The sequence below is a fragment of the Schistocerca americana genome, chromosome 8 (assembly GCF_021461395.2).
Source record: "Schistocerca americana isolate TAMUIC-IGC-003095 chromosome 8, iqSchAmer2.1, whole genome shotgun sequence".
Classification (NCBI taxonomy): Eukaryota; Metazoa; Arthropoda; class Insecta; order Orthoptera; family Acrididae; genus Schistocerca; species Schistocerca americana.
Genome location: NC_060126.1, coordinates 392999407 through 393027280, shown reverse-complemented (window position 1 = coordinate 393027280; position 27874 = coordinate 392999407). Strand labels below are relative to the sequence as shown.

General features: G+C 40.6%; 1 protein-coding gene across 2 annotated transcripts in view; it reads left to right on the top strand.

Moving 5' to 3' along the window:
* Positions 1-27874, top strand: part of LOC124546000 (cytospin-A) — a 947875-nt gene that overhangs the window by 888559 nt on the left and 31442 nt on the right. The window contains exons 7-13 of one of the 2 annotated variants that reach the window (XM_047124971.1): positions 2317-2557; positions 8865-9131; positions 9252-9440; positions 9853-9978; positions 10093-10236; positions 13617-13779; positions 24227-25720. In XM_047124971.1, the coding sequence (XP_046980927.1) occupies positions 2317-2557; positions 8865-9131; positions 9252-9440; positions 9853-9978; positions 10093-10236; positions 13617-13779; positions 24227-25720 (2624 nt within the window). The remainder of the gene's footprint in view (positions 1-2316; positions 2558-8864; positions 9132-9251; positions 9441-9852; positions 9979-10092; positions 10237-13616; positions 13780-24226; positions 25721-27874) is intronic. The other variant, XM_047124972.1, reaches the window with a different exon arrangement.

Genomic DNA, 27874 nt, shown 5'->3' with positions numbered 1-27874 from the left:
AAAACTGGTAGAAGCCGACCTCGGGGAAGATTACTTTGGATTCCCTAGAAATGTTCGAACATGTGAGGCAATACTGACCCTACGATGTATCTTAGATGATAGATTAAGAAAAGGCAAACCTACCTTTCTAGCATTTGTAGACTTAGAGAAAGCTTTTGACAATGTTGACTGGAATACTCTTTTTCAAATTTTGAAGGTGGCAGGGGTAAAATACAGGGAGCAAAAGGCTATTTACAATTTGTACAGAAACCAAATGGCAGTTATAAGAGTCGAGGGACATGAAAGGGAAGCAGTGGTTGGGAAGGGAGTGAGACAGGGTTGTAGCCTCTCTCCGGTGTTATTCAATCTGTATATTGAGCAAGCAGTGAAGGAAACAAAAGAATAATTCGGAGTATGTATTAAAGGACAGCAAAGGATGTGGAAGAGCAGTTGAACAGAATGGATAGTGTCTTGAAAGGATGATGTAAGACGAACATCAACAGAAGCAAAATGAGGATAATGGAATGTAGTCGAATTAAATCAGGTGATGCTGAGGGAATTAGATTAGGAAATGAGACACTTAAAGTAGTAAAGGAGTTTTGCTATTTGGGGAGCAAAATAACTGATGATGGTCGAAGTAGAGAGGATATAAAATGTAGACTGGCAATGACAAGGTAAGCGTTTCTGAAAGAGAGAAACTTGTTAACATTGAGTATAGATTTAACTGTCAGGAAGTTGTTTCTGAAAGTATTTATATGGAGTGTAGCCCCATATGGAAGTGAAACATGGACAATAAATAGTTAGACAAGAAGAGAATAGAAGCTTTTTGAACATGGTGCTACAGAAGAGTGCTGAAGATTAGATGGGTAGATCACGTAATTCCTCTCCTGTGCTGACCTCTTCATCTCAGAGTGCCACTTGCAACGTATGTTCTCAATTATTTGCTGGATGTATTCCAATCTCTGTCTTTCTCTACAGAGCCCTCTAGTACCATGGAAGTCATTCCCTCATCTCTTAACATATGTCCTATCATCCTGTTCCTTCTCCTTATCAGTATTTCCCCACATATTCCTATCCTCTCTGATTCTGCGCAGAACCGCCTCATTCCTTACCTTATCAGTCCACCTAATTTTCAACATTTGTCTGTTGCACCACATCTCAAGTGCTTCAATTCTCTTGTGTTTCGGTTTTCCCACTGTCCATGTCTCACTACCGTATAGTACTGTGCTCTAGACGTACAGTCTCATAAATTTCTTCCTCAAATTAAGACCTATGTTTGATACTAGAAGACTTCTCTTGGCCAGGAAAGCCATTTTTTGCCATTGCTAGTATGCTCTTGATGTCCTTGCTCCGTCCATCATTGGTTATTTTACAGCATAGGTAGCAGAATTTCTTAAGTTCTACTAATTCTCATTACCTTCGTCTTTCTCTGATTTGCTCTCAATCCACTCTGTACCCATTAGACTGTCGATTCTGTTCAACAGATCATGTAATTCTTCTTCACTTTTGCTCAGGATAGCAATGTCATCAGCGAATCGTATCATTGATATCCTTTCACCTTGAATTTTAATTCTTTTATTTCCATCATTGCTTTGTCGATATACAGATTGAACAGTAGGGGTGAAAGACTGCATACTTGTCTTACACCCTTTTTAATACAAGCACTTCGTTCTTGGTCGTTCACTCTTATTATTCCCTCTTGGCTGTTGTACATATTGTATATGGCCCATCTCTCCCTATAGCTTACCCCTACTTTTCTCAGAATTTTGCACATCTTGCACCATTTTACATTGTAAAATGCTTTTTGCAGGTAGGCAAATGCTATGAACATGTCTTGATTTTTCTTTAGTCTTGCTACCATTATTAACCACAACATCAGAATTGCCTGTCTCATGCCCTTACATTTCCAAAATACAAACTGATTGTCATCTAGTGCATCCTCGATTTTTCTTTTCCATTCTTCTGTACATTATTCTTGTAAGCAATTTGAATGCATGAGCTGTTAAGCTGATTGTGCGGTAATTCTCGCACTTGTCAGCTCTTGCCGTTTTCGGAAAAGTGTGAAACAGCCATCCCAGAGGGGACCATCATTGAACCCTCTCTGCGTAATTGTTAGGCGTGCACTGATGTATAACACTTGAAATAATACAAAAGTTAATTTGTGGTTAAGTTTACAGAGACATATTTTGTGCACAGGTATAACTTCAGTACCTTTTAGTGCTCTGAAATCACTGGTAATTGAAAAGTATTAACTTTAATATGAATAATTAATGTGACATCTATGATGGTTGGAAATGGTGAGCACTTCATATTATTTGAATGTATGTACTGTTTCAGCACCAATGAAGAGCTGCAGGCAACTCTTCAGGAGCTTTCTGACTTGCAATCTCAGCTTCAGGAGCTGCAGGCTGAGAATGAACGTCTGGTTGAAGATAAGCACATTCTTGTGGAATATCTGTGCCAGCAGTCAGAAAAGTTGGAAGACAGCCGGAGTCAAGCTGAAGCTTTGCAGGGAATGCTGCTGCGGGGTGGGCCCGGTGAAGTTGTCCATGATGACAGATTATTAGACCTCCTCAAAGTAAGAGAACATCATTCTGTTTGCATCTGATGATCAATATTGCGATGAAATGTTTATTAGTTTTAGGAGAATATCTGTTCACTTGGGGCGATTTTAAGTGGTTTGCAAACCAGAAATATTACCTGCTACCCCCCATGAATCACGGACCTTGCCGTTGGTGGGGAGGCTTGCGTGCCTCAGCGATACAGATAGCCGTACCGTAGGTGCAACCACAACGGAGGGGTATCTGTTGAGAGGCCAGACAAACGTGTGGTTCCTGAAGAGGGGCAGCAGCCTTTTCAGTAGTTGCAAGGGCAACAGTCTGGATGATTGACTGATCTGGCCTTGTAACAATAACCAAAATGGCCTTGCTGTGCTGGTACTGCGAACGGCTGAAAGCAAGGGGAAACTACAGCCGTAATTTTTCCCGAGGGCATGCAGCTTTACTGTATGATTACATGATGATGGCGTCCTCTTGGGTAAAATATTCCGGAGGTAAAATAGTCCCCCATTCGGATCTCCGGGCGGGGACTACTCAAGAGGATGTCGTTATCAGGAGAAAGAAAACTGGCGTTCTACGGATCGGAGCGTGGAATGTCAGATCCCTTAATCGGGCAGGTAGGTTAGAAAATTTAAAAAGGGAAATGGATAGGTTGAAGTTAGATATAGTGGGAATTAGTGAAGTTCGGTGGCAGGAGGAACAAGACTTCTGGTCAGGTGACTACAGGGTTATAAACACAAAATCAAATAGGGGTAATGCAGGAGTAGGTTTAATAATGAATAGGAAAATAGGAATGCGGGTAAGCTACTACAAACAGCATAGTGAACGCATTATTGTGGCCAAGATAGATACGAAGCCCACACCTACTACAGTAGTACAAGTTTATATGCCAACTAGCTCTGCAGATGACGAAGAAAACTTATCTTAGAAGAAAGATTAAGGAAAGGCAAACCTACGTTTCTAGCATTTGTAGACTTAGAGAAAGCTTTTGACAGTGTTGACTGGAATACTCTCTTTCAAATTCTAAAGGTGGCAGGGGTAAAATACAGGGAGCGAAAGGCTATTTACAATTTGTACAGAAACCAGATGGCAGTTATAAGAGTCGAGGGACATGAAAGGGAAGCAGTGGTTGGGAAGGGAGTAAGACAGGGTTGTAGCCTCTCCCCGATGTTGTTCAATCTGTATATTGAGCAAGCAGTAAAGGAAACAAAAGAAAAATTCGGGGTAGGTATTAAAATTCATGGAGAAGAAATAAAAACTTTGAGGTTCGCCGATGACATTGTAATTCTGTCAGAGACAGCAAAGGACTTGGAAGAGCAGTTGAATGGAATGGACAGTGTCTTGAAAGGAGGATATAAGATGAACATCAACAAAAGCAAAACGAGAGTAATGGAATGTAGTCTAATTAAGTCGGGTGATGCTGAGGGAATTAGATTAGGAAATGAGGCACTTAAAGTAGTAAAGGAGTTTCGCTATTTGGGGAGCAAAATAACTGATGATGGTCGAAGTAGAGAGGATATAAAATGTAGGCTGGCAATGGCAAGGAAAGCGTTTCTGAAGAAGAGGAAGTTGTTAACATCCAGTATTGATTTAAGTGTCAGGAAGTCATTTCTGAAAGTATTCGTATGGAGTGTAGCCATGTATGGAAGTGAAACATGGACGATAAATAGTTTGGACAAGAAGAGAATAGAAGCTTTCGAAATGTGGTGCTACAGAAGAATGCTGAAGATTAGATGGGTAGATCACATAACTAATGAGGAAGTATTGAATAGGATTGGGGAGAAGAGAAGTTTGTGGCACAACTTGACCAGAAGAAGGGATCGGTTGGTAGGACATGTTCTGAGGCATCAAGGGATCACCAATTTAGTATTGGAGGGCAGCGTGGAGGGTAAAAATCGTAGAGGGAGACCAAGAGATGAATACACTAAGCAGATTCAGAAGGATGTAGGTTGCAGTAGGTACTGGGAGATGAAAAAGCTTGCACAGGATAGAGTAGCATGGAGAGCTGCATCAAACCAGTCTCAGGACTGAAGACCACAACAACAACAACAACCATTTGTGATCAGAGGGGTGCTGCAGTGGGGACTAGATGTGTTGAAAAATGAATGGAGTGGTAAAAGAGGGTTGTACTTTCATGTTGTTCACTGTGAACTACGTAAAATTTGCAGTTCAGTGGCATTATCAAACTAAGGTTTACAGCATCATTTAAAAGTTAATACTGTAAGCACAATTTTTTTGGTAGTAAACTGTTAGTCTCATAAACAAAGTTCGAAATATTTGTTATCATTTATTACTTCTGACAAAGTGGAGCTTAATGCAGAGAAAATGCACATGAATCTGCTTATCTGCATGTCTTGTCACTTACAACATAAAAAAAGAATTTTGTTTCTGATGGGGGCCATATACATTTTGAAAGGCTAGAACTATGGGAACTAAACTGGTACTGAAATTTGGTCTCTTCGTCTGCAGGGTGCACACATTTTAGTCCTAATGTGATAATTTGCCTTCCCCATGGGCTTATCCCAACTGCCATGATACCCATTTTAGAGTTATGCTATTTTGAAAATTTTCCAAACTGTGTGAGTTATAGAATTATATAAATAACTTACGGCACATGTATACTGGCATTTTCTGAATATGGTTTTAAAAGTAGTTTACCAGTTATTTATTTCCAAGCCTTATTGTCCCATTTGGGCTCTCTGAATTTTGGTTCCTATTTGGGGCTCAAGGCAGGTTCTGCATAAAACGGCATTTCATTTCTATTTTCTCCCCAGGCACAATGAATTGCTATAAAACGCTTTCAACAAGACAAATTGAAGAAATTGTAAATAACACCGATTTCATGGCTTCTTATGGTGATGAGGGTAAAGTAAATGAGACTACTGGCATCCAGATACTGTAGATGAAATGTCTGACTGATGATACCAACTAAAATATATTGTAAGGTAGTCTTTCAGCTGGTACACTAGATACCTTCGAGGTACACACTAGTGAAGAAAGGAAGAATGAGGAAGAATGCAGGCCATCCCAAAAAGAAAATGAGAGATAATACCATTTCTATTTGGACTGTGCAAGATGTGACTTACAATAAAATATTTCCCAATATAATAGGAACTGAACAGAACAAATACGTTTTGATAGTAACATTAACAGGAAAGTCTGCTGTTGAGTACTTTGAAGAATTTTGTGACAAAAGTGTCTGACATGCTACACAGAAGAATAATCACAGCTTTGAGTTATCCAAGGAATGCTTAAAAAGTTCTTATGTATACTGCTCTTCACTGGATGTTGCTCCTCCAGAGGAATAGTTACATTGGAATTGAGGTGAAGACTTTGGTATAAAACGTGTAAGACAGTGTACAAGCCACGGCAGATACCTAGAAATCCAGCACCACCTTCACTAAATGACAATACACAGCTGAACAGAATCACAGCTGACAAAAGGGGGTAAACTTTTCAAAATTCGTCCTTTGGTGGACTGTTGCACAAAATTTCATGAAATTCTGAAGTTTTTTTTTGTTATGTATATAGCCTGAGCATTGATAAGCAAATGTTTCAACATTATGTACATCATTATCCAAAACAATTCATTAGTGAGAAACCAGTGAGATTCGGTTTCAAACAGCAGGCCATGTGCTGTTCCCGAAGCGGTTAGTGTTGTTTTATGTCAGCCTATGAAGGAAAATCTAAAGACTCAAGCGATGTTTTGGTTTTATGACTTGGCGGATCAGTTGTACTGACCATGGCTTTTGTTCTGCAATCTCCTAAATTTCTCAAAATTTATTTTGTCAACTTTTCATGAGTTTCGGTTTGGTAAAAGAGCTCTCTTAAATGAGGATAAGGGCAACTGAAAATGTCTGAATGAATTGAATGAATAAACTTTCCATAGAAAGAGAGAGCAGTGTGAAAAAGGAACAAATAGGAAATTATGACTATAGATTTGACAAGAACACAGAGATAATTGCAGTAATGTGGAAAGATAACTGTTGTGTTTAAACTCTTGACAAACCATAAGACAATGCATTCAGTAAGCCAAATAAAGAGGTGGAGCAAAGCTGAGACTCAAGAAGTAAAAGTTACACAGCCAGGAATTATGGAAGAGTACAAGCATGGGAGGCATGGACAAATTGGAGTAGAATGTGCAGAAGTATTATGTGAGAATTCAAGGTAAGAAATTGTACTTCCCATCGTTCACCAACACAAAAGCTGTAGCATTGGTCAGCACCTACATCATCTACTGCTTCGCAAATGAAAATATTCCACTGCTCCAGTTCAGAAGGTTGGTGCAAGGGAATATCTTTCTCAGCCATCTGACGCCTCTGATCCCAAAAGGGCAGGATGTCCATCAACACTAAAAGGCATCCACTTCAAGTGTTCCAGTTGAATTCCAGGCTTCTGGGACCAGACACATGATTGAATGCGCAAAATTTCCCCAAGCAAAGAAAATATGGAATTCACAATAAGCTCACAGGAAAGTAGTACTTTGTGTGCAATAAGTGGCTCAGTAAGCAGTAAAGGAAACAAAAGAAAAATTTGGAGTAGGGATTTAAATCCATGGAGAAGAAATGAAAACTTTGAGGTTCGCTGATGATATTGTAATTCTGTCAGAGACAGCAAAGGACTTGGAAGAACAGTTGAATGGAATGGACAGTGTCTTGAAAGGAGGGTATAAGATGAACATCAACAAAAGCAAAACGAGGGTAATGGAATGTAGTCGAATTAAATCGGGTTAATGCTGAGGGTATTAGATTAGGAAATGAGACGCTTAAAGTAGTAAATGAGTTTTGCTATTTGGGGAACAAAATAACTGATGATGGTTGAAGTAGAGAGGATATAAAATGTAGACTGGCAATGGCAAGGAAAACTTTACTGAAGAAGAGAAATTTGTTAACATCGAGTATAGATTTAAGTGTCAGGAAGTCGTTTCTGAAAGTATTTGTATGGAGTGTAGCCATGTATGGAAGTGAAACGTGGATGATAAGTAGTTTGGACAAGAAGAGAATAGAAGCTTTCGAAATGTGGTGCTACAGAAGAATGCTGAAGATTAGATGGGTAGATCGCATAACTAATGAGGAGGTATTGAATAGGATTGGGGAGAAGAGAAGTTTTAGTGTTGGAGGGCAGCATGGAGGGTAAAAATCGTAGAGGGAGACCAGGAGATGAAGGATGTAGGTTGCAGTAGGTACTGGAAGATGATGAAGCTTGCACAGGATAGAATAGCAAGGAGAGCTGCATCAAACCAGTCTCAGGACTGAAGACTGCAACAACAACATGGCACAAAGGAAAAAAAAAAAAAAAAAAAAAAAGTGTTAAGAGTGGCATGCTGTGATTCCCATTTGGAGATCAATTAAATTATAGCATTTGTTTGAAGTTTTATTTCATTTTTCTTCTTTCTAGTCTCTATATCAGTCAAGTAACCCAGAAATAAATGCAAATTGAAGAAAACAATTTGGCAGTTAATGGTTTAATGCTGCCTAATACACACAAGCCACACTCTTTATTACGTCCTCAGTTGTTGACCGCACTGGCTTGTCTTCTCTTTGCTTTCATATTATAATGTAAGTCAAACCTGCATTAATTTTACAGTAGTTTGCAACACTGTTTACCTTGTGTGGTTCTGTTTGTGAACAAAGCCTGTCACATTACAAATACTTATTACAGGAGAAAAAAATTATCAAAGGATATTTCTCATGTAACAAATATGTTGGTTCGTTGAAACTAATCTTTTTCACCATCTGCTTCACTGCCATAAACTAATTCTCTACTCAGATACCAGCTTTGATAAACTTCTAAAAGTAGTTGTTACTTCCTGAGCATAACATTTATGTTCCCATAAGTAATCTGATTGTAACATTTCCCAGTTTTGTGTTTCTTTAAACACTTTCTTTATGTGATTGTCATTGCATTCCCTCCACTTTTTTCTGGACCTTCATTTCCTGTGTCTACTTTATTTCACATATTTTTAATTTTTCCCATATTTCTACAAATACCATTTATTGCTGGCCTCTGTTTGATCCTCAAATTCTGGTTGTAACCATGTAATCATCCAGAAGTTTTCTGCAGAAACTGAAAATTATCTTCATTATTTTTATTAACTTCTTGAAATCCATTTCTTATTGGTATTATTAATATCTTTGATCTGTAGTTTGTGGGTATTTTTCTCCAGAAAAAAATTGCAGTCCTAGTTCTTTCTTTTTAAATGGAAAATATGAACAACTTGCTGACTAGTCTCTCAATTGGTAGTTAAAGACCCTTTAGTGTGGAAGTCAATGCTAAAAAGATGCAGTGTTGTGACACAATTTATTTAACAAACTGTTTCATTCCTAGATTGCCCAGGAGAAACGAGATTGCCTCTTAGTTAAACAGCAGGAATTAACTACTCAAGTGGCAGAGCTACGCCAAGCTACCAATGTTGCCCAGGAGGAGGCAGCTCAGTCACGAGAGTCAGCGCGTAAGCTAGAGGCAACATTAGAGGCCGTGCAAGCAGAACGGCACACATTGGAGCGCGAATTAGCAGAGGTTCGACAGGAAAGCTCATCACGTCTCATTGAATTGCAGAGACTCACCACACTGTTAGAAAATGCACGAGCGAAGGTATGTAATTGTTTCAAGATGAATATATGTAAGAAAATGAGAAAGACTTGTTAATGGAAATTTAAATGATTGATAATACCTTGAATGGATGCACTGTCTGATAACATTATCTTTCTATAGATTGAGGAGTTAGAGACAGCTCGTGAGTTGGAAGACAAATCTGATGTTGAAGAAATGTTGGACAATGTCAGGAAAGAGAAGGATACACTAGAGAGCCAAGTAGCGACAATGCAGGAACAAGTGTTACGTGGCCAGTGTGAAATCACTAGGTTGGAGGAACAATTGATGCACTTGCAGGAGGAGTGCAAGGTTGGTACTGATACAGGAAAACAATTTTGAAGGACAGTGCAAATTGACACTCTTGACTCAGTACTTTCAGTATCATTATTCAGTCATAATTTTTGTAAATGGTAACATTGTTTGGCTATTGCCACACATTGTTTTGATTTGAATTAAATTGATTTTCATAAACATTAAAAGCCATTAATATGTTTCGGGCTTATGCTAGGAAGTCATTGAGAGTGCTGAAGATAACCACTGGGTTGTATATTGCACACAGTCATTTTTACAGCAAAAGATATTAGATGCAATGAGACAGACATAATTTGAGTACACGTGAAAGTTTTTTTAGCAACAATGTTTCATGTTTTAATTTACCATGTATTGACCTGTGGTATTGTACACCATAGAAATAGTTGAACTAGTTATGATTCACTTTCAGGTAACTCGTAATAATGCAAAGTCAGCACTTTCTGATTTGGAATACAAATTTGAAAGTCTTAAACAAGAAAAACAACAACTGTCAACAGAAGTGCAGGTCTTGCAGAAATCTCTTTCTGATATTAAGGTATTGTTATGATAATCTTATCTTCTTTTTTACATTTATCACGGTCCAAAAATTTCATTTTCTTTAATTTATGTAACTGTTATTGCAATTTAAATAATATTCATTGTCTTCTAGATGCAATGTCAGTGCTACCTAGATGATAAAGAGCAACTACAGGCAGTTTTAGCAGACTGTCAAAAGCACTTGAGTGAAGCTGAACAAAAGTTGACTGAACAGGAAAAGAGTCTTGAAGAAGAAAGGAGGTTACGGCAGCAAGAGGTAATGTGTGTAGATTATGGACTTAACAGTATTATCTCATAACTACAGCACAAGATTTAAACAGCCATCCTTTTCAGTAAATTATATGTTTTGTTATTCTCATCTAGTAAAGGTTGGATTATAATTTCTAAACATTTTTGGAAGGTGACTATCAACAGCCGTCAAGTAATATATAAAATGCATGTGTGACCATCAGCTGCTTTTATTTTAAACTCAAATAGCGATGGTTTTCAGTCACAGACCATCTTCATGGATTAGGGTTAACACAGTTTAAGCCACATAATGACATCTGTCGTTACCTAAATAATGATCATGTCTCGTGTGTAGAGCATGTCATGAATTCCAGTACACAACACAGAACTTCTAGGAGCAAACATAGTAATAATAATCATAAACAGAGCATTACTGAAGAGAAGATAAAAAGTCAGTATCGCTCTGTTTACACTTCTTATTACTATGTTTGCTTCTAAAAGTTCTGTGTTGTGTACTGGAATTCATGACATGCTCTACACGTGATATGTGGCCATTATTTAAGAAGTGACAGATGCGATGTAGTGGCTTAAATTGTTTTAACCCTAATCTGTGACGATGGTATGTGACTGAAACTGCTGGATATTTGAGTTTAAATAAAAGCAGCTGATGGTCAAACATGCATTTTACACATTATAATTTCACACTTTGAGGGACGAAGTAGCGAAGCCAGCAGAGGATCAAGTAGGTAAAAAGACGAGGGCTAGTAGAAATCCTTGGGTAACAGAAGAAATATTGAATTTAATTGATGAAAGGAGAAAATATAAAAATGCAGTAAATGAAGCAGGCAAAAAGGAATACAAACGTCTCAAAAATGAGATCGACAGGAAGTGCAAAATGGCTAAGCAGGGATGGCTAGAGGACAAATGTAAGGATGTAGAGGCCTATCTCACTAGGGGTAAGATAGATACTGCCTACAGGAAAATTAAAGAGACCTTTGGAGATAAGAGAACGACTTGTATGAATATCAAGAGCTCGGATGGAAACCCAGTTCTAAGCAAAGAAGGGAAAGCAGAAAGGTGGAAGGAGTATATAGAGGGTCTATACAAGGGCGATGTACTTGAGGACAATATTATGGAAATGGAAGAGGATGTAGATGAAGATGAAGTAGGAGATATGATACTGCGTGAAGAGTTTGACAGGGCACTGAAAGACCTGAGTCGAAACAAGGCCCCAGGAGTAGACAACATTCCATTGGAACTACTGACGGCCTTGGGAGAGCCAGTCCTGACAAAACTCTACCATCTGTTGAGCAAGATGTATGAAACAGGTGAAATACCCTCAGACTTCAAGAAGAATATAATAATTCCAATCCCAAAGAAAGCAGGTGTTGACAGATGTGAAAATTACCGAACTATCAGTTTAATAAGTCACAGCTGCAAAATACTAACACGAATTCTTTACAGACGAATGGAAAAACTAGTAGAAGCCAACCTCGGGGAAGATCAGTTTGGATTCCGTAGAAACACTGGAACACGTGAGGCAATACTTACCTTACGACTTATCTTAGAAGAAAGATTAAGGAAAGGCAAACCTACGTTTCTAGCATTTAGAGAAAGCTTTTGACAATGTTGACTGGAATACTCTCTTTCAAATTCTAAAGGTGGCAGGGGTAAAATACAGGGGGCGAAAGGCTATTTACAATTTGTACATAAACCAGATGGCAGTTACAAGAGTCGAGGGACATGAAAGGGAAGCAGTGGTTGGGAAGGGAGTAAGACAAGGTTGTAGCCTCTCCCCGATGTTGTTCAATCTGTATATTGAGCAAGCAGTAAAGGAAACAAAAGAAAAATTCGGAGTAGGTATTAAAATTCATGAAGAAGAAATAAAAACTTTGAGGTTCGCCGATGACATTGTAATTCTGTCTGAGACAGCAAAGGACTTGGAAGAGCAGTTTAATGGAATGGACAGTGTCTTGAAAGGAGGATATAAGATGAACATCAACAAAAGCAAAACAAGGATAATGGAATGTAGTCTAATTAAGTCGGGTGATGCTGAGGGAATTAGATTAGAAAATGAGGCACTTAAAGTAATAAAGGAGTTTTGCTATTTGGGGAGCAAAATAACTGATGATGGTCGAAGTAGAGAGGATATAAAATGTAGGCTGGCAATGGCAAGGAAAGCGTTTCTGAAGAAGAGAAATTTGTTAACATCGAGTATAGATTTAAGTGTCAGGAAGTCATTTCTGAAAGTATTTGTATGGAGTGTAGCCATGTATGGAAGTGAAACATGGACGATAAATAGTTTGGACAAGAAGAGAATAGAAGCTTTCGAAATGTGGTGCTACAGAAGAATGCTGAAGATTAGATGGGTAGATCACATGACTAATGAGGAATTATTGAATAGGATTGGGGAGAAGAGAAGTTTGTGGCACAACTTGACCAGAAGAAGGGATCGGTTGGTAGGACATGTTCTGAGGCATCAAGGGATCACAAATTTAGTATTGGAGGGCAGCGTGGAGGGTAAAAATCGTAGAGGGAGACCAAGAGATGAATACACTAAGCAGATTCAGAAGGATGTAGGCTGCAGTAGGTACTGGGAGATGAAAAAGCTTGCACAGGATAGAGTAGCATGGAGAGCTGCATCAAACCAGTCTCAGGACTGAAGACCACAACAACAACAACAATTTCACACAAATTGTAGTATAACACAGTTAAATTGTAGTGATCAGTGAGGTGATCCAGAAACGTGCTTGTAAGTTTCTTTCGAGTCGACCTACATAATTGTAAATAGAGCATTCAACTTGTAAAAAAAAATTGATATGGTGCAAGAAAGCTAACATAGTTGTTCTTGATGTGTACCTTCCTCCATTAAAATTTGGGAGTGCAGTTTCAGGAACTTTCTTCTTCTTCTTCTTCTAATATATCGGTTGGGTGTCTCAGCCCTTAATTCTATAAAAGAGTATGCAACTTGACTGAGTATGCAACATAGACTGAACTATGGGCTGAACTGGGGCTCAAGCCTCAAACCTGACATTTTACAGACAATCCTCATACCACTCAGTTGGTAAGAGCATTGCCTTGTCAAAGGCCAGATTGCTTATTCAAGACAGTGTGTGGCACGCTGTTCTAAACAGTCCGCAAGTTTCAAAACAATACTCAGTCCACTGAAGAGTGAGAGAGTCACTCCGCAAATATCATGCTCATTGTTCTCTTCATTTCCTCATTGCTACTGCTTGTATATGAAATGGAGCATTTATAAATTAATTACTTGTTGCCATGTGAAAATTTCATACTTCTTTTTATAACTGTGTGATTGCAGGCTTCATCATTGGTGACAAGTTCTCATGTCGTTAGCCGAGTTATTGGCTCTTGTTAATGATTTCATAAAGGAGAAATTTTTCCTTGCAGAGTGAAGAATGGCAGCAGTTTCAGACTGATCTCTTAACAACAGTTAGAGTTGCGAATGACTTTAAGACTGAAGCAAGTGAGGAGCTGAAGAAGCTGTTGGTGGAAAACAAAAACTTGAGGGATAAGGTGCGAAACATAGAAGCACAGCTGGAGAAGTACAAAGGTAATGTGAACCACAGTAGGAACAAGAGCTATTTGTATTGACTGCTAACACAGAAAATTATCAGTACAGTATTTCTTTGATGCAACTGCTTGACATATTTAGTTGCATTGATGAAATATTGTGGGATTTACAAAGTACGATCCTGTGACAAACCTGAGAAGTGTATGTGCTTACACTTCGTATATCTTGCCTACGGGAGTCACCATTAACGTCAAAGATCATCCACACTTCTTCACTATTACTAATAATGTCACATTTCATTTAGTAGTCAGTGGCTCCTTTTTTCTCCCACAACAGGATTCTCTTTGGCTCCACTGCCTTGAAATGCAATTCATTTTCTGTGTCTTCAGTTTTGTTTCGGTTCACATCTGCTTTCATTGCTGAATTCGCTTTGTGTGTTACTAACACTGCCGTTGCATATTAATGCTACCCTGCAATAAATTACACTCCTGGAAATGGAAAAAAGAACACATTGACACCGGTGTGTCAGACCCACCATACTTGCTCCGGACACTGCGAGACGGCTGTACAAGCAATGATCACACGCACGGCACAGCGGACACACCAGGAACCGCGGTGTTGGCCGTCGAATGGCGCTAGCAGCGCAGCATTTGTGCACCGCCGCCGTCAGTGTCAGCCAGTTTGCCGTGGCATACGGAGCTCCATCGCAGTCTTTAACACTGGTAGCATGCCGCGACAGCGTGGACGTGAACCGTATGTGCAGTTGACGGACTTTGAGCGAGGGCGTATAGTGGGCATGCGGGAGGCCGGGTGGACGTACCGCCGAATTGCTCAACACGTGGGGCGTGAGGTCTCCACAGTACATCGATGTTGTCGCCAGTGGTCGGCGGAAGGTGCACGTGCCCGTCGACCTGGGACCGGACCGCAGCGACGCACGGATGCACGCCAAGACCGTAGGATCCTACGCAGTGCAGTAGGGGACCGCACCGCCACTTCCCAGCAAATTAGGGACACTGTTGCTCCTGGGGTATCGGCGAGGACCATTCGCAACCGTCTCCATGAAGCTGGGCTACGGTCCCGCACACCGTTAGGCCGTCTTCCCCTCACGCCCCAACATTGTGCAGCCCGACTCCAGTGGTGTCGCGACAGGCGTGAATGGAGGGACGAATGGAGACGTGTCGTCTTCAGCGATGAGAGTCGCTTCTGCCTTGGTGCCAATGATGGTCGTATGCGTGTTTGGCGCCGTGCAGGTGAGCGCCACAATCAGGACTGCATACGACCGAGGCACACAGGGCCAACACCCGGCATCATGGTGTGGGGAGCGATCTCCTACACTGGCCGTACACCACTGGTGATCGTCGAGGGGACACTGAATAGTGCACGGTACATCCAAACCGTCATCGACCCCATCGTTCTACCATTCCTAGACCGGCAAGGGAACTTGCTGTTCCAACAGGACAATGCACGTCCGCATGTATCCCGTGCCACCCAACGTGCTCTAGAAGGTGTAAGTCAGCTACCCTGGCCAGCAAGATCTCCGGATCTTTCCCCCATTGAGCATGTTTGGGACTGGATGAAGCGTCGTCTCACGCGGTCTGCACGTCCAGCACGAACGCTGGTCCAACTGAGGCGCCAGGTGGAAATGGCATGGCAAGTCGTTCCACAGGACTACATCCAGCATCTCTACGATCGTCTCCATGGGAGAATAGCAGCCTGCATTGCTGCGAAAGGTGGATATACACTGTACTAGTGCCGACATTGTGCATGCTCTGTTGCCTGTGTCTATGTGCCTGTGGTTCTGTCAGTGTGATCATGTGATGTATCTGACCCCAGGAATGTGTCAATAAAGTTTCCCCTTCCTGGGACAATGATTTCACGGTGTTCTTATTTCAATTTCCAGGAGTGTACTTCTAAACCATGAGAAAAACACTATAAACAAAGTTCCCTTGTCTGTTATTTACATGTAGCACTCTGAAGATACTTACCCTTGAAGTATGCAGGAAAGAATGAGTGGGAATGCCAGCTGTATGCTGTAGTAGTGTATTACACATTTTGTTGATTGAAGTTTGTCTTGGCATTTACATTTCTTATATCTGTTGTTGACTATTTTCCTGTTAGGTACAATAATATGAGATTGGAAGGTAGAGAGGAGAACAGGTGATCTTTTGTATTTCTAACGCCATGTATATTAACAATAAAATACTTTTCTAGTTAATAATTGTTTCTATTTATGTTAGAGAGATTACAACGTATTGAGAGGCTAGCTGACATGTCAGGAGCTTCAGAAACACTGGACTGGTATTCATTACAGAACTCCCCAGGGGACTTACCACTCTTTCATGAGTACAAGCTTGGTAACCATGGGGCCCCAGCCGTTGCAACATTGATTCCTCTTTCTGAGCTGCAAACCTACACTTAGACTATCCCTTACCTCCTCTGTGTTTCCATTGGATGACTCTTTTGGTGTAGACCCTGCTTGGACTTTGTTCATAATTTTGGTCTTGATTTCTAGTTTCACGGTACTATCTTCATCTTGCGCACCTGTTCAGAGTGGGTGGCACTGTTGCGGATAGTTTGCACATGAAACGACTTGAACTTCCACCGGCTTGTGGTTACACGGTCCCAAAAATCGTTTCAAATGGCAAGTCCTTGTACGATGCAAGAAAATACAATCCTAGTGCATTCCCTTCCCTTGCCACACTGTGAGAGGCATGCAGGACTAGATGACAAGGAGCAAAATCCTCCCTCCAATTCCTGGTCTGTACCTGGATCGACGAGGGCACCTTTCTGGTTACAAAGTCTTTATTTTTTTTATGGAAAACATTGAAGACAAATACGGGATGTTGCAGCCATCTCTAAGATGAAGAGCTGTTCCTTCCTCATTAAAATACCATCTCCTGCCCAGTCACAGGTGCTGCTTTGTTGTGAAAAGTTGAGTGACATCCCTGTGACCGTCACTCCCCACAAGTGTCTCAATAAGGTCCAGGGCATCATCTTTCACTGTGACCTCCTCCTGCAATCTGACAATGAGCTGCAGGCCAACTTTAGAGTGACAGGGTGTGCACTTCATCCATTGTGTCCATAGGGGATCAAGGGAAAACGGAGTTGCTATCAGGGCCGTCATCTTGGGTTTGGAGGGTGATGCTTGAGAAGGTCAAGGTGTGACATGAAACACAATGTTCCTCCTCCTAAGAGGAGCTTCAGGTTTATGAAGTTAGGACATATGTTTCTCCATTGTACTGCTACGTCTAACTGTAGGGATGTAGTCGTCCACTGCACACAAATGTTCTTTGTGTTCCTCCCCCCATGTGTGTAAACTGTGGCAAGCTCCGCTCTCCCTGCTCACCCGATGACTCTATTTTCAAGTGTGAGAAGAAAATCAGGCGTGTAAGACACTGAACATGCTCACATATCAAGAGGCCAGAAAAAAGTAGAAGTATCTTAAAACCAGACCAATTACAGTCTTACACTACAGCTGTAATGTCATTGCCTTCTCTGTCGATGGTGCCTGTTGCGTCTCTTACAGTAGGCACCTTGCATTGATACCTGTATCCTTGGCAGTTTGGGATCCCTTCTGGTGCTTCCACTGCACCCAGTTCAGGAACATTGGCTCCCAGTCTGCCAGGAACACTGGTCCCCATCCATCACTCGGAGGCATCTCATCCTCCTCTGGCTTCTCTAGCTAGGAAGAGGTCCCTTGGGCTTCCTTCCACAGTTCCTGCTGGTCCACAGCTAGATGCCAGCTGGTGGCTGAAGGAACCACAGGCTGCTGGCCATTGAACTCCTCATTGTTCCTCTGTCCCTGAAACCAATTTAGGGAGATCTTCTCCATCCTCATCTTGTAAGAAATGCCGATGGCCACCACATCACTGGACTCTGCATGTTCTCCTTTTCTGTCCAAAGTGGAGATCCTTGTGGCACCTGAAGAACCAGATCTCCGCTGCAAGGTGCTGGGGAACCTATGTCAGTGAATCCTTTGACGTCTCAACTGATGGCAGTACATGACCTTTAATTGTAACCAGCACCCCATAAGTAGCTTCATGCCCCCACAGTATTCAGACACCCTGAGACCAGTAGAATAATAATGTGTTTTTTCACCATTGCCTGAGCTACAGCAGCTTTTAAGCACATATCCTGCATTCTGTACTGCCATCCAGGAAACAGTTTAGTGGTTCTACCTGCCTTATTTCTTCGTTTGTTGTCTATGGTGTCGACGTACTGCGTTGCTACACAGGCTGAAAAATGAAGTTTGTACTTTGGACACTGACTACTGTAAATAGCTTAGCAGACAAGTACACATTTGCATTTCACCATAGTTTACTTTCACTTTTTACAACCAACCATATAAACATTTAATATGGTCAGTGCACTATTGTTTAACTTTCCATAAGCCTCATTAATAGTTTGCAGGTGAACATCCATATATTGCTACAATAGTTTACTGTTAGTCATGTATCTGCAGTAAAAGCCTAACCACACAGTTCAGTCTTTCAAATAAATTGAACAGTCACTTTCAGTGCTTGTTACTTGTTACTTGTACTACGAGGGTTAAGCCAAATTATTTGTTTGAATCATGAAATTAACAAATATAAGTACACGAACAATACTTTGGACAAAACTTTTAATTACTTTGGAATTAATTAAGAGCCAGCTCTGCTAAAATGTTTTTGAATAGAGCTAAACAGATCCTTTAAAAATACTAGTAGTTGCTCCTCCAAATGTTTATAATTAGTACAGAATTTATATTTGTTTAGAAGTCAACAGTAGAATTTAAGTTATGAAACAATTACTGATTTCACCCTATAACAAAAGATATTAACTAGGTATAGTTGAAATAAGTTAGAAAATCAATTAGATTCATAAAACTAAGCACAAAATTAGATCTCGTGTTATATTCTTTAAAACTGAGGGCCAACCTTTCTTTTTATGAAATACAGATTATGTTAATAGTAATGAGTTCAAATTGGGGGAAAAAAAAAAAAAAAAAAAAAAAAAAAAACGAATTTAAGGAGGCAGGTGGAAAAGCAAGAGGGGGAAGTAAAATTATTCCAGCTTGCTTCGTCACAATGGTCTCCAGCAACTGGAAGACCTGTCCTTCATGTCTACCGAGGTTATTTTGAGAATCGTACCGATTATGGTTATAAGAGGGGTTTGTATGTGTGTGCTGGACACTGTATGCTGTGGCCTTGTGCCTCTTGTTACACTGTTGGAAGCTTTGGCCGTTTGGGTACAGACACGGGCACAACAGGATTTTACCATCTGTAAACGATCATTGGCCTTGGTAAAGACATCGAAACTTTAAAGGCACAGCTCGATCTTTGACTCTTGAACTCTGGTGCCCCCACACACTTCAGCGTGGCATACACAACTTATTTGGCCATTGATCTCTTCTTTAGCAGTTCTGGTCTTCTACCGTGTGTTCAGTGGAGGGTCCATGATGACCTGTGTGATAATGAACACTTCCTGATCTTCTTCCCTCCCTCAGCATTGCTCCCCTGGACCCTTGCCCAGGTGGGTTCTTCATAATTCTGGCTGGGACAAGTTCACCTCTGCTGTCTACCTTAACTCCAATCGCAATTGGGATCCCGCCATTGGAAGATGATACCCTGGTGGACCCCAGAGATCACTGCAGCCATTAGGCACCATAGGTAGACTCTTTTGGCACTCATCACTGTTACACCTCGTTGCCTTTAAATGGCTCTATGACTGCATTCACTACCTCATAAAATGACAAAAGCAAGAATCCTGGGAATGGTACATTTCCGCCATTGGATCACATACCTCTCCAACACAGGTATACCTAGATTTGCCATGTGTACTGATCCAAACACTGTTGCCGAACAGATTTGTGAGCATTATGCTCGCGCATCTGCGTCTCATAACCCCCACCCCCCCTTTCAGCTCATAAAACAACTGGTGGAATGAATGCGCTTATCTTCTGTTGCCCACCACATGGGGCCATATGATGCTCCATTCAATGGATGGGCTCTCAGTTGATTATCAACGTCACATCCTTGTCCACTTCAGTCGGATCTGGAACGAGGGTCGTTTCCTATCTGAGTGAAGAGAAAGCATGTTGGTTCTGGTACTGCAACCAGTTAAGAACTGCCTTTAGATAGGCAGTTATCACCCAGTCAACATACCGACTTCCTCTGTAAGTTGCTTGAATGTGTGGTGAGCAAGCCGCTGTGATGCTCCTTGAGTCTCGGGGCCTTTTGGCTGCATCTCAAGGCTGTTTTTGCAAAAGCCACTCCACTGCTGATAATTTGTTTCACCTGGAGTCCACCATCCAGATGGCCTTTGCACGTCATCAGCACCACATCACTGTCTTTTTTGACCTACAGAAGACTTAAGGCCTGACATAGTGTCACCACATCCTTAGTCCATTACATGTGTGGGGTCTCTGAGGTCCACTCCCAGCTTTTGTCATGAACTTCCTGTCGCATCATACATTCCAAGTACATCCCCCTCTCCCCATATTCAAGAGAATGGTGTCCTGCAGGGCTCTGTAATCAGAATCTCTCTCTCTCAGGTGGCTATCAGTGGTCTATTGGTGACTGTGTGGTCTTCATATCACCCTCCTTATATGCCGACAATGTTTGCTTTTATTATTGCTCCTTTAACATGGTTGTTGCTAAGTGTTGCCTACAGGATGCCATACGAAAGGTGCAGTTATGGGCTCTCATCCATGGATTTTGGTTTTCAGCCACCAAGACTCAAGTCATGCACTTCAGTCACTGTTATACTGCCCACCCACATCCAGGCTTTATCTAGTCAGTCAGTTACTTCTTGTAGTTGAGATGCACTGCTTTCTGGGACTATTCTTCGATTCAGAGCTGACATGGTTTCCCCACCTTCATCAACTTAAGCGAAAGTGCTGGTGACAGCTCAATGCAGTTCGCTGCACTAGTAACACTGTCTGGGATGCAGATCGCTCTACCCTTCCCCTGCTCTACAAAGCCCTGATTCAGTCCCATTTTAACTATGAGAGTCTTGCATATGGTTCTGCATTACCCTCAACATTGGGAATACTGGACCCCGTTGGCTATTGTGGAGTCAAACTTGCAACAGGAACCTTCTGAACTAGCCCTGTGAACAGCCTACTAGTCGACGTTGGAATCTCTCCATTACCTATCAGGTACCAACAACAGCTGCTGAATTATACTATACATGTTCGTAGCTTCCTTGAACATCCCAGCTACCATGTCTCATTCCCTGGAAGGGAGCTCTATCTCCTTCAGCAATAACGGAGAACTGGGATACAATTGCTGCATGCCTCAATTGTATCTGTTCGGAACTGCAACTTCCTCCACTGTCACCTCTGCTCACGGAGACATCGCATCTGCTCCCGTGGCTTTTGCCCCTACTCCGGATTTGTCTCGAAATCTCCTTCCGTTCAAAAGGTCCTTTGACCCCACAATTTTTAGCCGCCTGTTCTTGGGTTGTGATTGAGAAGTGTCTTGGTTTGGAAGTGGTATTCACATATGGCTCAACAGTCAACAGATGAACAGGCTGTGCATACACATGTACATTACAGTGAACTCCACTCTCTACCAGACAGCTGCAGTGTCTTCACTGCTAAATTGATGGCCATTAAATGAGCACCGAGCCATGTCTGTTTTTGCACTGGCAAAAGTATCTTAATCTGTAGTGACTCCCTTAGCAGCCTTCAGGCTGTAGACCAATGTGGCTCTCATCACACACAGGTTACGACTATCCAGGATCTTGTCTCTGACTTCCATTAAGTGGTGTGGCCAGTCATTTTCGGTTGGACCGCCGGTCATTTTGGGGTTTCAGGAAATGAACGAGCTGACTGGTTGGCCAAGCTGGCCATGAGGATGCTGATTCTGGAAGTTGGGGTCCCAGAACTGGACCTTTGGTCGTTCATGCGCCATGGATTGTTGAAGTCTGGAACTCAGATTGATCTGTCCTGATGGTCCCAAACAAACTGAGAACATTTAAGGAGACCACAACCACATGGCAAACTTAATGTGTCTCACAGGGAATCCGCTGTCCTCTGTAGGCTCGGTATTGGTTACACTCAGCTGACATATGGCTACATTCTCAGACGTGAGGATTCCTCTCATTGCCAAACCAGAACCCTCCTGACGGTGGCCCTCTTACTCTTAGATCGCTTAGGTTGGCTACTTGAGCTTTGAGAGTTTTCAAATAAAAAACAATCAGAGACATTAAAAGATACTACTTTTGAACATGCCATTGTGAAATGTAATAAATTAAAACAACAAATAAGTTTAAAAATTTTAAATTGTTAAAAAAGAAATGGTTAAATGTTAGTATGTGATTCTGAGGCACTCTTTCAGTGATCATTGAAAAAATAGTAACATACACAAAAACCTAACAAAATAAGACGAGAATGATAAAATAACTATGGAAAAACCAAATGAATGACTGAAAAAAAAATGAGGCAAGTAATCAGCACCCTCTGTTGCTGTAGCCACTAGAATGCAGTGTAGGTGAGAAATGGTTGGAAGAATGTAACAGCCAGAAGGCCTTTCATGCAAAGAACAGGAGGAGGAGGAGGAGGAGGAGGAGGAGGATGAAACATTGGACCAGTCAGTTAATAAGATTATATAGTCAAATAGGCGTACAAACAAAGGAGGAACAGTTGAACACGAGGGTAATACAGTCAATGCAAGAAAATAAGCAAATACGTAAAGCATGGTAATTCGGTAACAAGAAGGCAATTTATTCATAAGTGAGGTGTCCAACGATTAACTCTTGCAATACCAAAGGGGGGCGGGGGTGATACTTTATGCTCACCCTTTGAAAGAATTGTAACCTAGTTAGTTTCTTTATATTTTAAAATTTTGAAAAAAAAATATTAGTTTTAATGAATTCTTCTATCAGATTCCATATATGTTTGAAATTTTTCAGTTAAACTTCATCAAAAAATTTAAATCTTAGTAGTAAATGCCATTTTCCCTAGTGGAAGTTGTATTCAATATTTCCAGTTTCAGGCCTGCCTTACATGTCACAGTCTCTATAAAAAGTGTATTGAGAGGAAAAGTCAACGACAATGAAGGAAATGTGCATTTTCTTATATTTATTTGTGGGGTCATAAAGTACATTGCTATCACTAAGTGTACGTTAAAAGCTATTTTCAGGTGCTGGACACTGATCACATGTCAATACCTCTTTCAAAAGTACATTGTTAATATAATTCAACAACAGTTAACTTTTTATTTGCTCAGTGTTATTGGGTGGGGTGGGCATAAAGTAGGTTAGTGTAAGACATAGTCGAACAAAGCAAAATAGCAGTACTACAGCATCGCTTTGACCATTGAGCACACTTCGTGGCACCTGTTTTTTGGCTTTATAAATTTGAAGCTCTTCTGATAAATTGAGAGCATTGCCTTCTTCCACCCTGCGGAGAATACACATTCTGTGAATGCTCCCTATATTATGGCGGGTTTCTGATAAATGCAGTCCCAAGGTAGGTTGTTCCTTAAACCCTTTGTAACAAGAGTGGCTAGTTTGGCTGATATAATACTTGACCACAATTAATTCTGTATACCCCAGAGCTTTCAAATTTATAGTAAGCACTTCCGGCTAATGTTTTACATAAAGTCTTCCATAAATCTCTAACCACAGGCGATTTTTCCGATTTTTTTCCCAGACAAAATTGTGAGATATTTTTATTTGGCAATTAGAATAATTATAAGGGTTTAACTGTAGGAATGAAGCAAAACACCCAAAAACTTAATTTAGAGTTGATTTTTAATTGATATTTAATGTAAATAATGTGGGAAATGTGGAAACTTACTGATGAATTTTTTGAGGGATATGTCTTAAAGCAAGGTTCCGTGCGCAAGCTTGGGAGTACGAGTACAAAATTACCACATATTACTATTTAGGGATGTAACTGTCATTGCTGAATTTATTGCAAACAAATCAGATTCGTTGGTATTCAGATACAGTAAAACATTAAAGTGGTGTGCTTCAGATGCTGCTTCTGTGTAATGACACGTTTGCACTTTTCTTACGTGACAAACAAGCTGTAGAGAAGTGTAGCTTGGAGGTCATCCACAACTTGCTTAATTTTGTAAATGTGTGTCCTTACATTTTCAGGTCTGTATTCAGTAATCTTAAAGATAATTGCTTTCTGGACGGAAAGGTTTTCCGTTTCAAAATCAGTGTGACAGTTTAAGAGAATTACCCAAGTGTTAACAGTCCATTTAGTTGTTACAGGAGGATATATTACTGCTAAACTATATATATTTTATGTTAATCTATAATGTTAAATAAATTTATGAAAAAAGGAAACAAGATTAAGCATCAATCTAATTCAAGTTGTACTAAACTACTGCAACCTATTCCTAATATCTAAAACCCATAAGAGAAAGACTTCCTGAACAGAACTTGAAAGAAAGTGTAGTAATGTAATGATGATTACAAATTATGTTTTTATTTATAGTAAAATATGTAATTGAAATTAAAAACATTTTAATTTTAATGTAAATTGTAGGTGAATGCAATACCTTAGAAGAGAAAGTAATTGATCGGGAATTGCTGCTGAGAAAACTGTCTGGCGAAGATGTCACAGATGGGTCTCGAAGGGCAAAATTGCAAAGAGGAAGGCCACTAGTTTCTCAACGTCCATATAAAATTAAAGAAAGAGCTGAAAGCTTACCAGATTTAATGATAGTCCATGACATGTCTCATGGAGCACACACCTTCCCTGATGTTTCAACAGCAGGTCAGTCAGATGTCGCACCAAGAGAGAGTCAGGAGTTAGAAGAAAACAGTGCCGATTGTTTTAATGAGGTGCAAAATAAACTTGTGACAACAAACAACAATAAAGATTATCTGCGGTTGTATTACGATAAAATGCCTGATATTAATGAAGGCGAGGTGGAAAACATTGCAGATTCTGAAAATAAGCGCACTACGCAATTAAATTCTGTGAATACTACAGCTATAGCTGAAACATGTAACAAAAAGTTGGTGAACTTTCACAATCGAGCCAGACTGTCAGACATAATTGTTTATAGGCCTGTGGAAATGATGAATAGAGGTGAAAATAAGTATATTGAACAAACTCAGAAAAACAAAATTTTGGTGCCGACTTCAGATCAAAATGAAAATTGGAAGGATCATCTGGATGGTTTCTCAGGGCTTTTCAGTAACAAAACACCACACACATTATATGAAAATGGGAAAGCCTTACTCCAAGAGAGTGAGGCACCTTCTCAATTATCAGGAAGTGGAAATGGAAATTTATGTGGCAATTGTAGTCCAGCTGAAGCAGAAGATCTGTCTGGCACTATCTGCTGCTCTTGTTGGGATTTGCAGAGTGAACAGGAAAATAACCAGAAAGGAAAGTCTGTACACTCATGCATGGAAAAACACTGTGATAAAAATGCAACTTTAGTAGACAAAAATGAGAAAATAACATTCAAGCTTAAAAAAATATTTCCATCTTCAAATAAGAAACAAAACCTGGAAACCTTGCACAAAGTGAAACCTGAAACGAGAAATGTTAATCATAGGAAGCAGAATTTGTCCCCACGTGTGACAAAAAAAAGGATTAAGTTTCCTGACAATGACACTTCAAGATTTAAAAACATAATTCATAAAGCGTTTGCATGTCCAGACAACAAAGAGAGAGCCACTGTGGCATCCAATGCATCTGATAGTGATTGTTGCTCAGTAGACTCATTCACAGTATCATCTACAGATAAACTGTCTCATCGCTCCATAGGAAACAGACATACTTTGGATCTTGCAGATATTGATACTAACAATGAAACTCAGATTTTTGATATACACTGGAGATTCTCAGATGTGAAAGCAAGTGACTCGTTCCTCTCAAAAATAGCCAAGTTTGAAAGTTTACAGAGACCTACTGCATCACTTTGCGACTTGCCACAAATGGGAGTTGTGTTAAGGGCCAAAGACAGCAGTAAACCACAGAGTCCAACACAGCGATGGTCCAGCCCAAGCAGTTCTCTCGTATGTTGTAAGTTTTGCATCAAACCACAAGCATCTCTGTGTCACTTTGCAGTGTCTTCTGCTATGTGTGACTGTTTCAGTGTGCAAAAGGATCTCCTTTCTTCAGCATGCGATTTGGTATGCTTTCCCTTCCAGGCTTGGCTGTTTGCACAACAGTGTCGGTTTGTCTGTTCTTGTTATTCTATGACATATGCTACGGAACATAAGCACTCCTGCATCCGTTATGTGGCTTTAGCAGAAAGTCAGTCACAGATGAACAAATGGTGAAATGTGTTCTATGAAAATGGAGTTTAGTTAAGTTACAACAGATTAGATAGGTGTTCTACATTGTAGCTACAGGTCAATAAAGATGTCACTCTACATTCCTGAATTGTTGTAATTAGTGCTGCCTACAGAGTGAGAGAAAGTGATTGAGTGTGCGCATGCATGCTTTAGTGCTTGCGTTTGGGGGGTGGGGAGGTTGTTTTGAAATGGTAGATGGAGCTTTTGCACCGTTTCATTAGGAGCCTCTGAATGGTTCTTCTGAGACATACGTTTCACTTTAGCTACTTCTGACAGAATAAAGATACTTAGAATCTATTTTCACTTCACTGAATAATCTCCATCACCTCATAAAATGGTGAACTCTATGTTGTTGTAATCTTATTAACCATTGACATGTAGTTATCAAACTCATTTTATTTTGAATGAAAATATATACCCTGCCACCTCCCCATCCCCCCCTCTCTTCCCCACGGCCCCCCTCCCCACCCCAGTAAGTAATGCCCCACATTTTTTTTAAAAACCATAAATATACATAGACAAATGTCCTTGGTGGTACTTCACATTTTATGTTTGTTCTGTGCGCTGGTGAAGTTTCGAACTGTTCTGGCAGGTGGCAGAGCCATAGTACAACGTCAAAATGACATCTGTATACGACTCAAATTACAAGCAGTGTGTTGTTATTGAATTCTTGTGTGCAGAAAAAGAAACTGTGGTAAACATCCATAAACATTTGTGTGCAGCAAAAGGCGATTCTGCAGTTGATAGGAGTACAGTTGGATGATGGGTAAAGAAAGTTACAGCCTCAGGAGATGCAGAAACAGACATGCTGAATCATGCGGATGCCATTATTTGTGGTGACCAGCGCACCAGGACTCGACAATTGGCTCTACAGTTTTCAGTCAGCATTGGAAGTGCATCTGCAATGATCGAGACTCTTGAATACTTAAAGAGATGCACACCATGGGTTCCACGAATGCTCACAGTGGACCACAAGATTCAAAGAAAGGCCATTTCATCTGAATTGTTGGAGTGTTTTGAGACTGATGGAGAGGACTTTTTATCACAGATCAGTATGGGGGGAACGAAAGCTGGGTGCACCATTTTGTGCTGGAAACAAAAAGGCTGTCATCCTTATTCACCACAAAAGAAGAAATTCAAGGCAACCCCCTCTGCCTGTCAAGTCATGGTGACAGCCTTCTGGGCTTGTGATTGTGTCATTCTCGAGGATGTGATGCCAAGAGGGTCAACCATCAAATTCAGAGGTATACGTGAAGGCTCTGAATAAACTTGAGAACCGTTTCCGACTTGTTCTATCAGACAATAATCTTGCCCACACACTAGTCTGAGAACCTGAGAACACACTGCCAAACTGGGTTGGACGTCATTGCCTCATCCACCCTACAGTCCAGACCTGGCACCCTCGGACTTCCATCTCTTTGGGCTACTTGAAGATGAAGAGTGTGTTTGTCATGCAGTGAAAACAGGGCTACACCTACAAGACAAGAGCTTTTACCAGCAGGGAATACATGCGCTTGCACAACGTTGGCATATGGGCATAGAACGTGATGGAGACTACATAGAAAAATAGGACATGGACAAGACATGTTGATGTATATTGTTACCAAATTCTGTCTCTTAACAATAAATCTGTTATGAAGGAAAAAAAGTGGGGCATTACTTATTGAATGACCTTCATAGGTTTAGTTCAGTCTTCTTTTTTCGGGCATTCTCCATGTTGTTGTGCATGAAGAATATTTACAACTTAATAATGCTACAACATTAAATATTTTATGAGCACCATAAAGTAAATGAAGTTAAGAATATCTCCCATTATTCCTAATATATGCAGACTTTGATTCCACTGTTCTCCATTCAAATCTTCAGAAGTGCGATACTC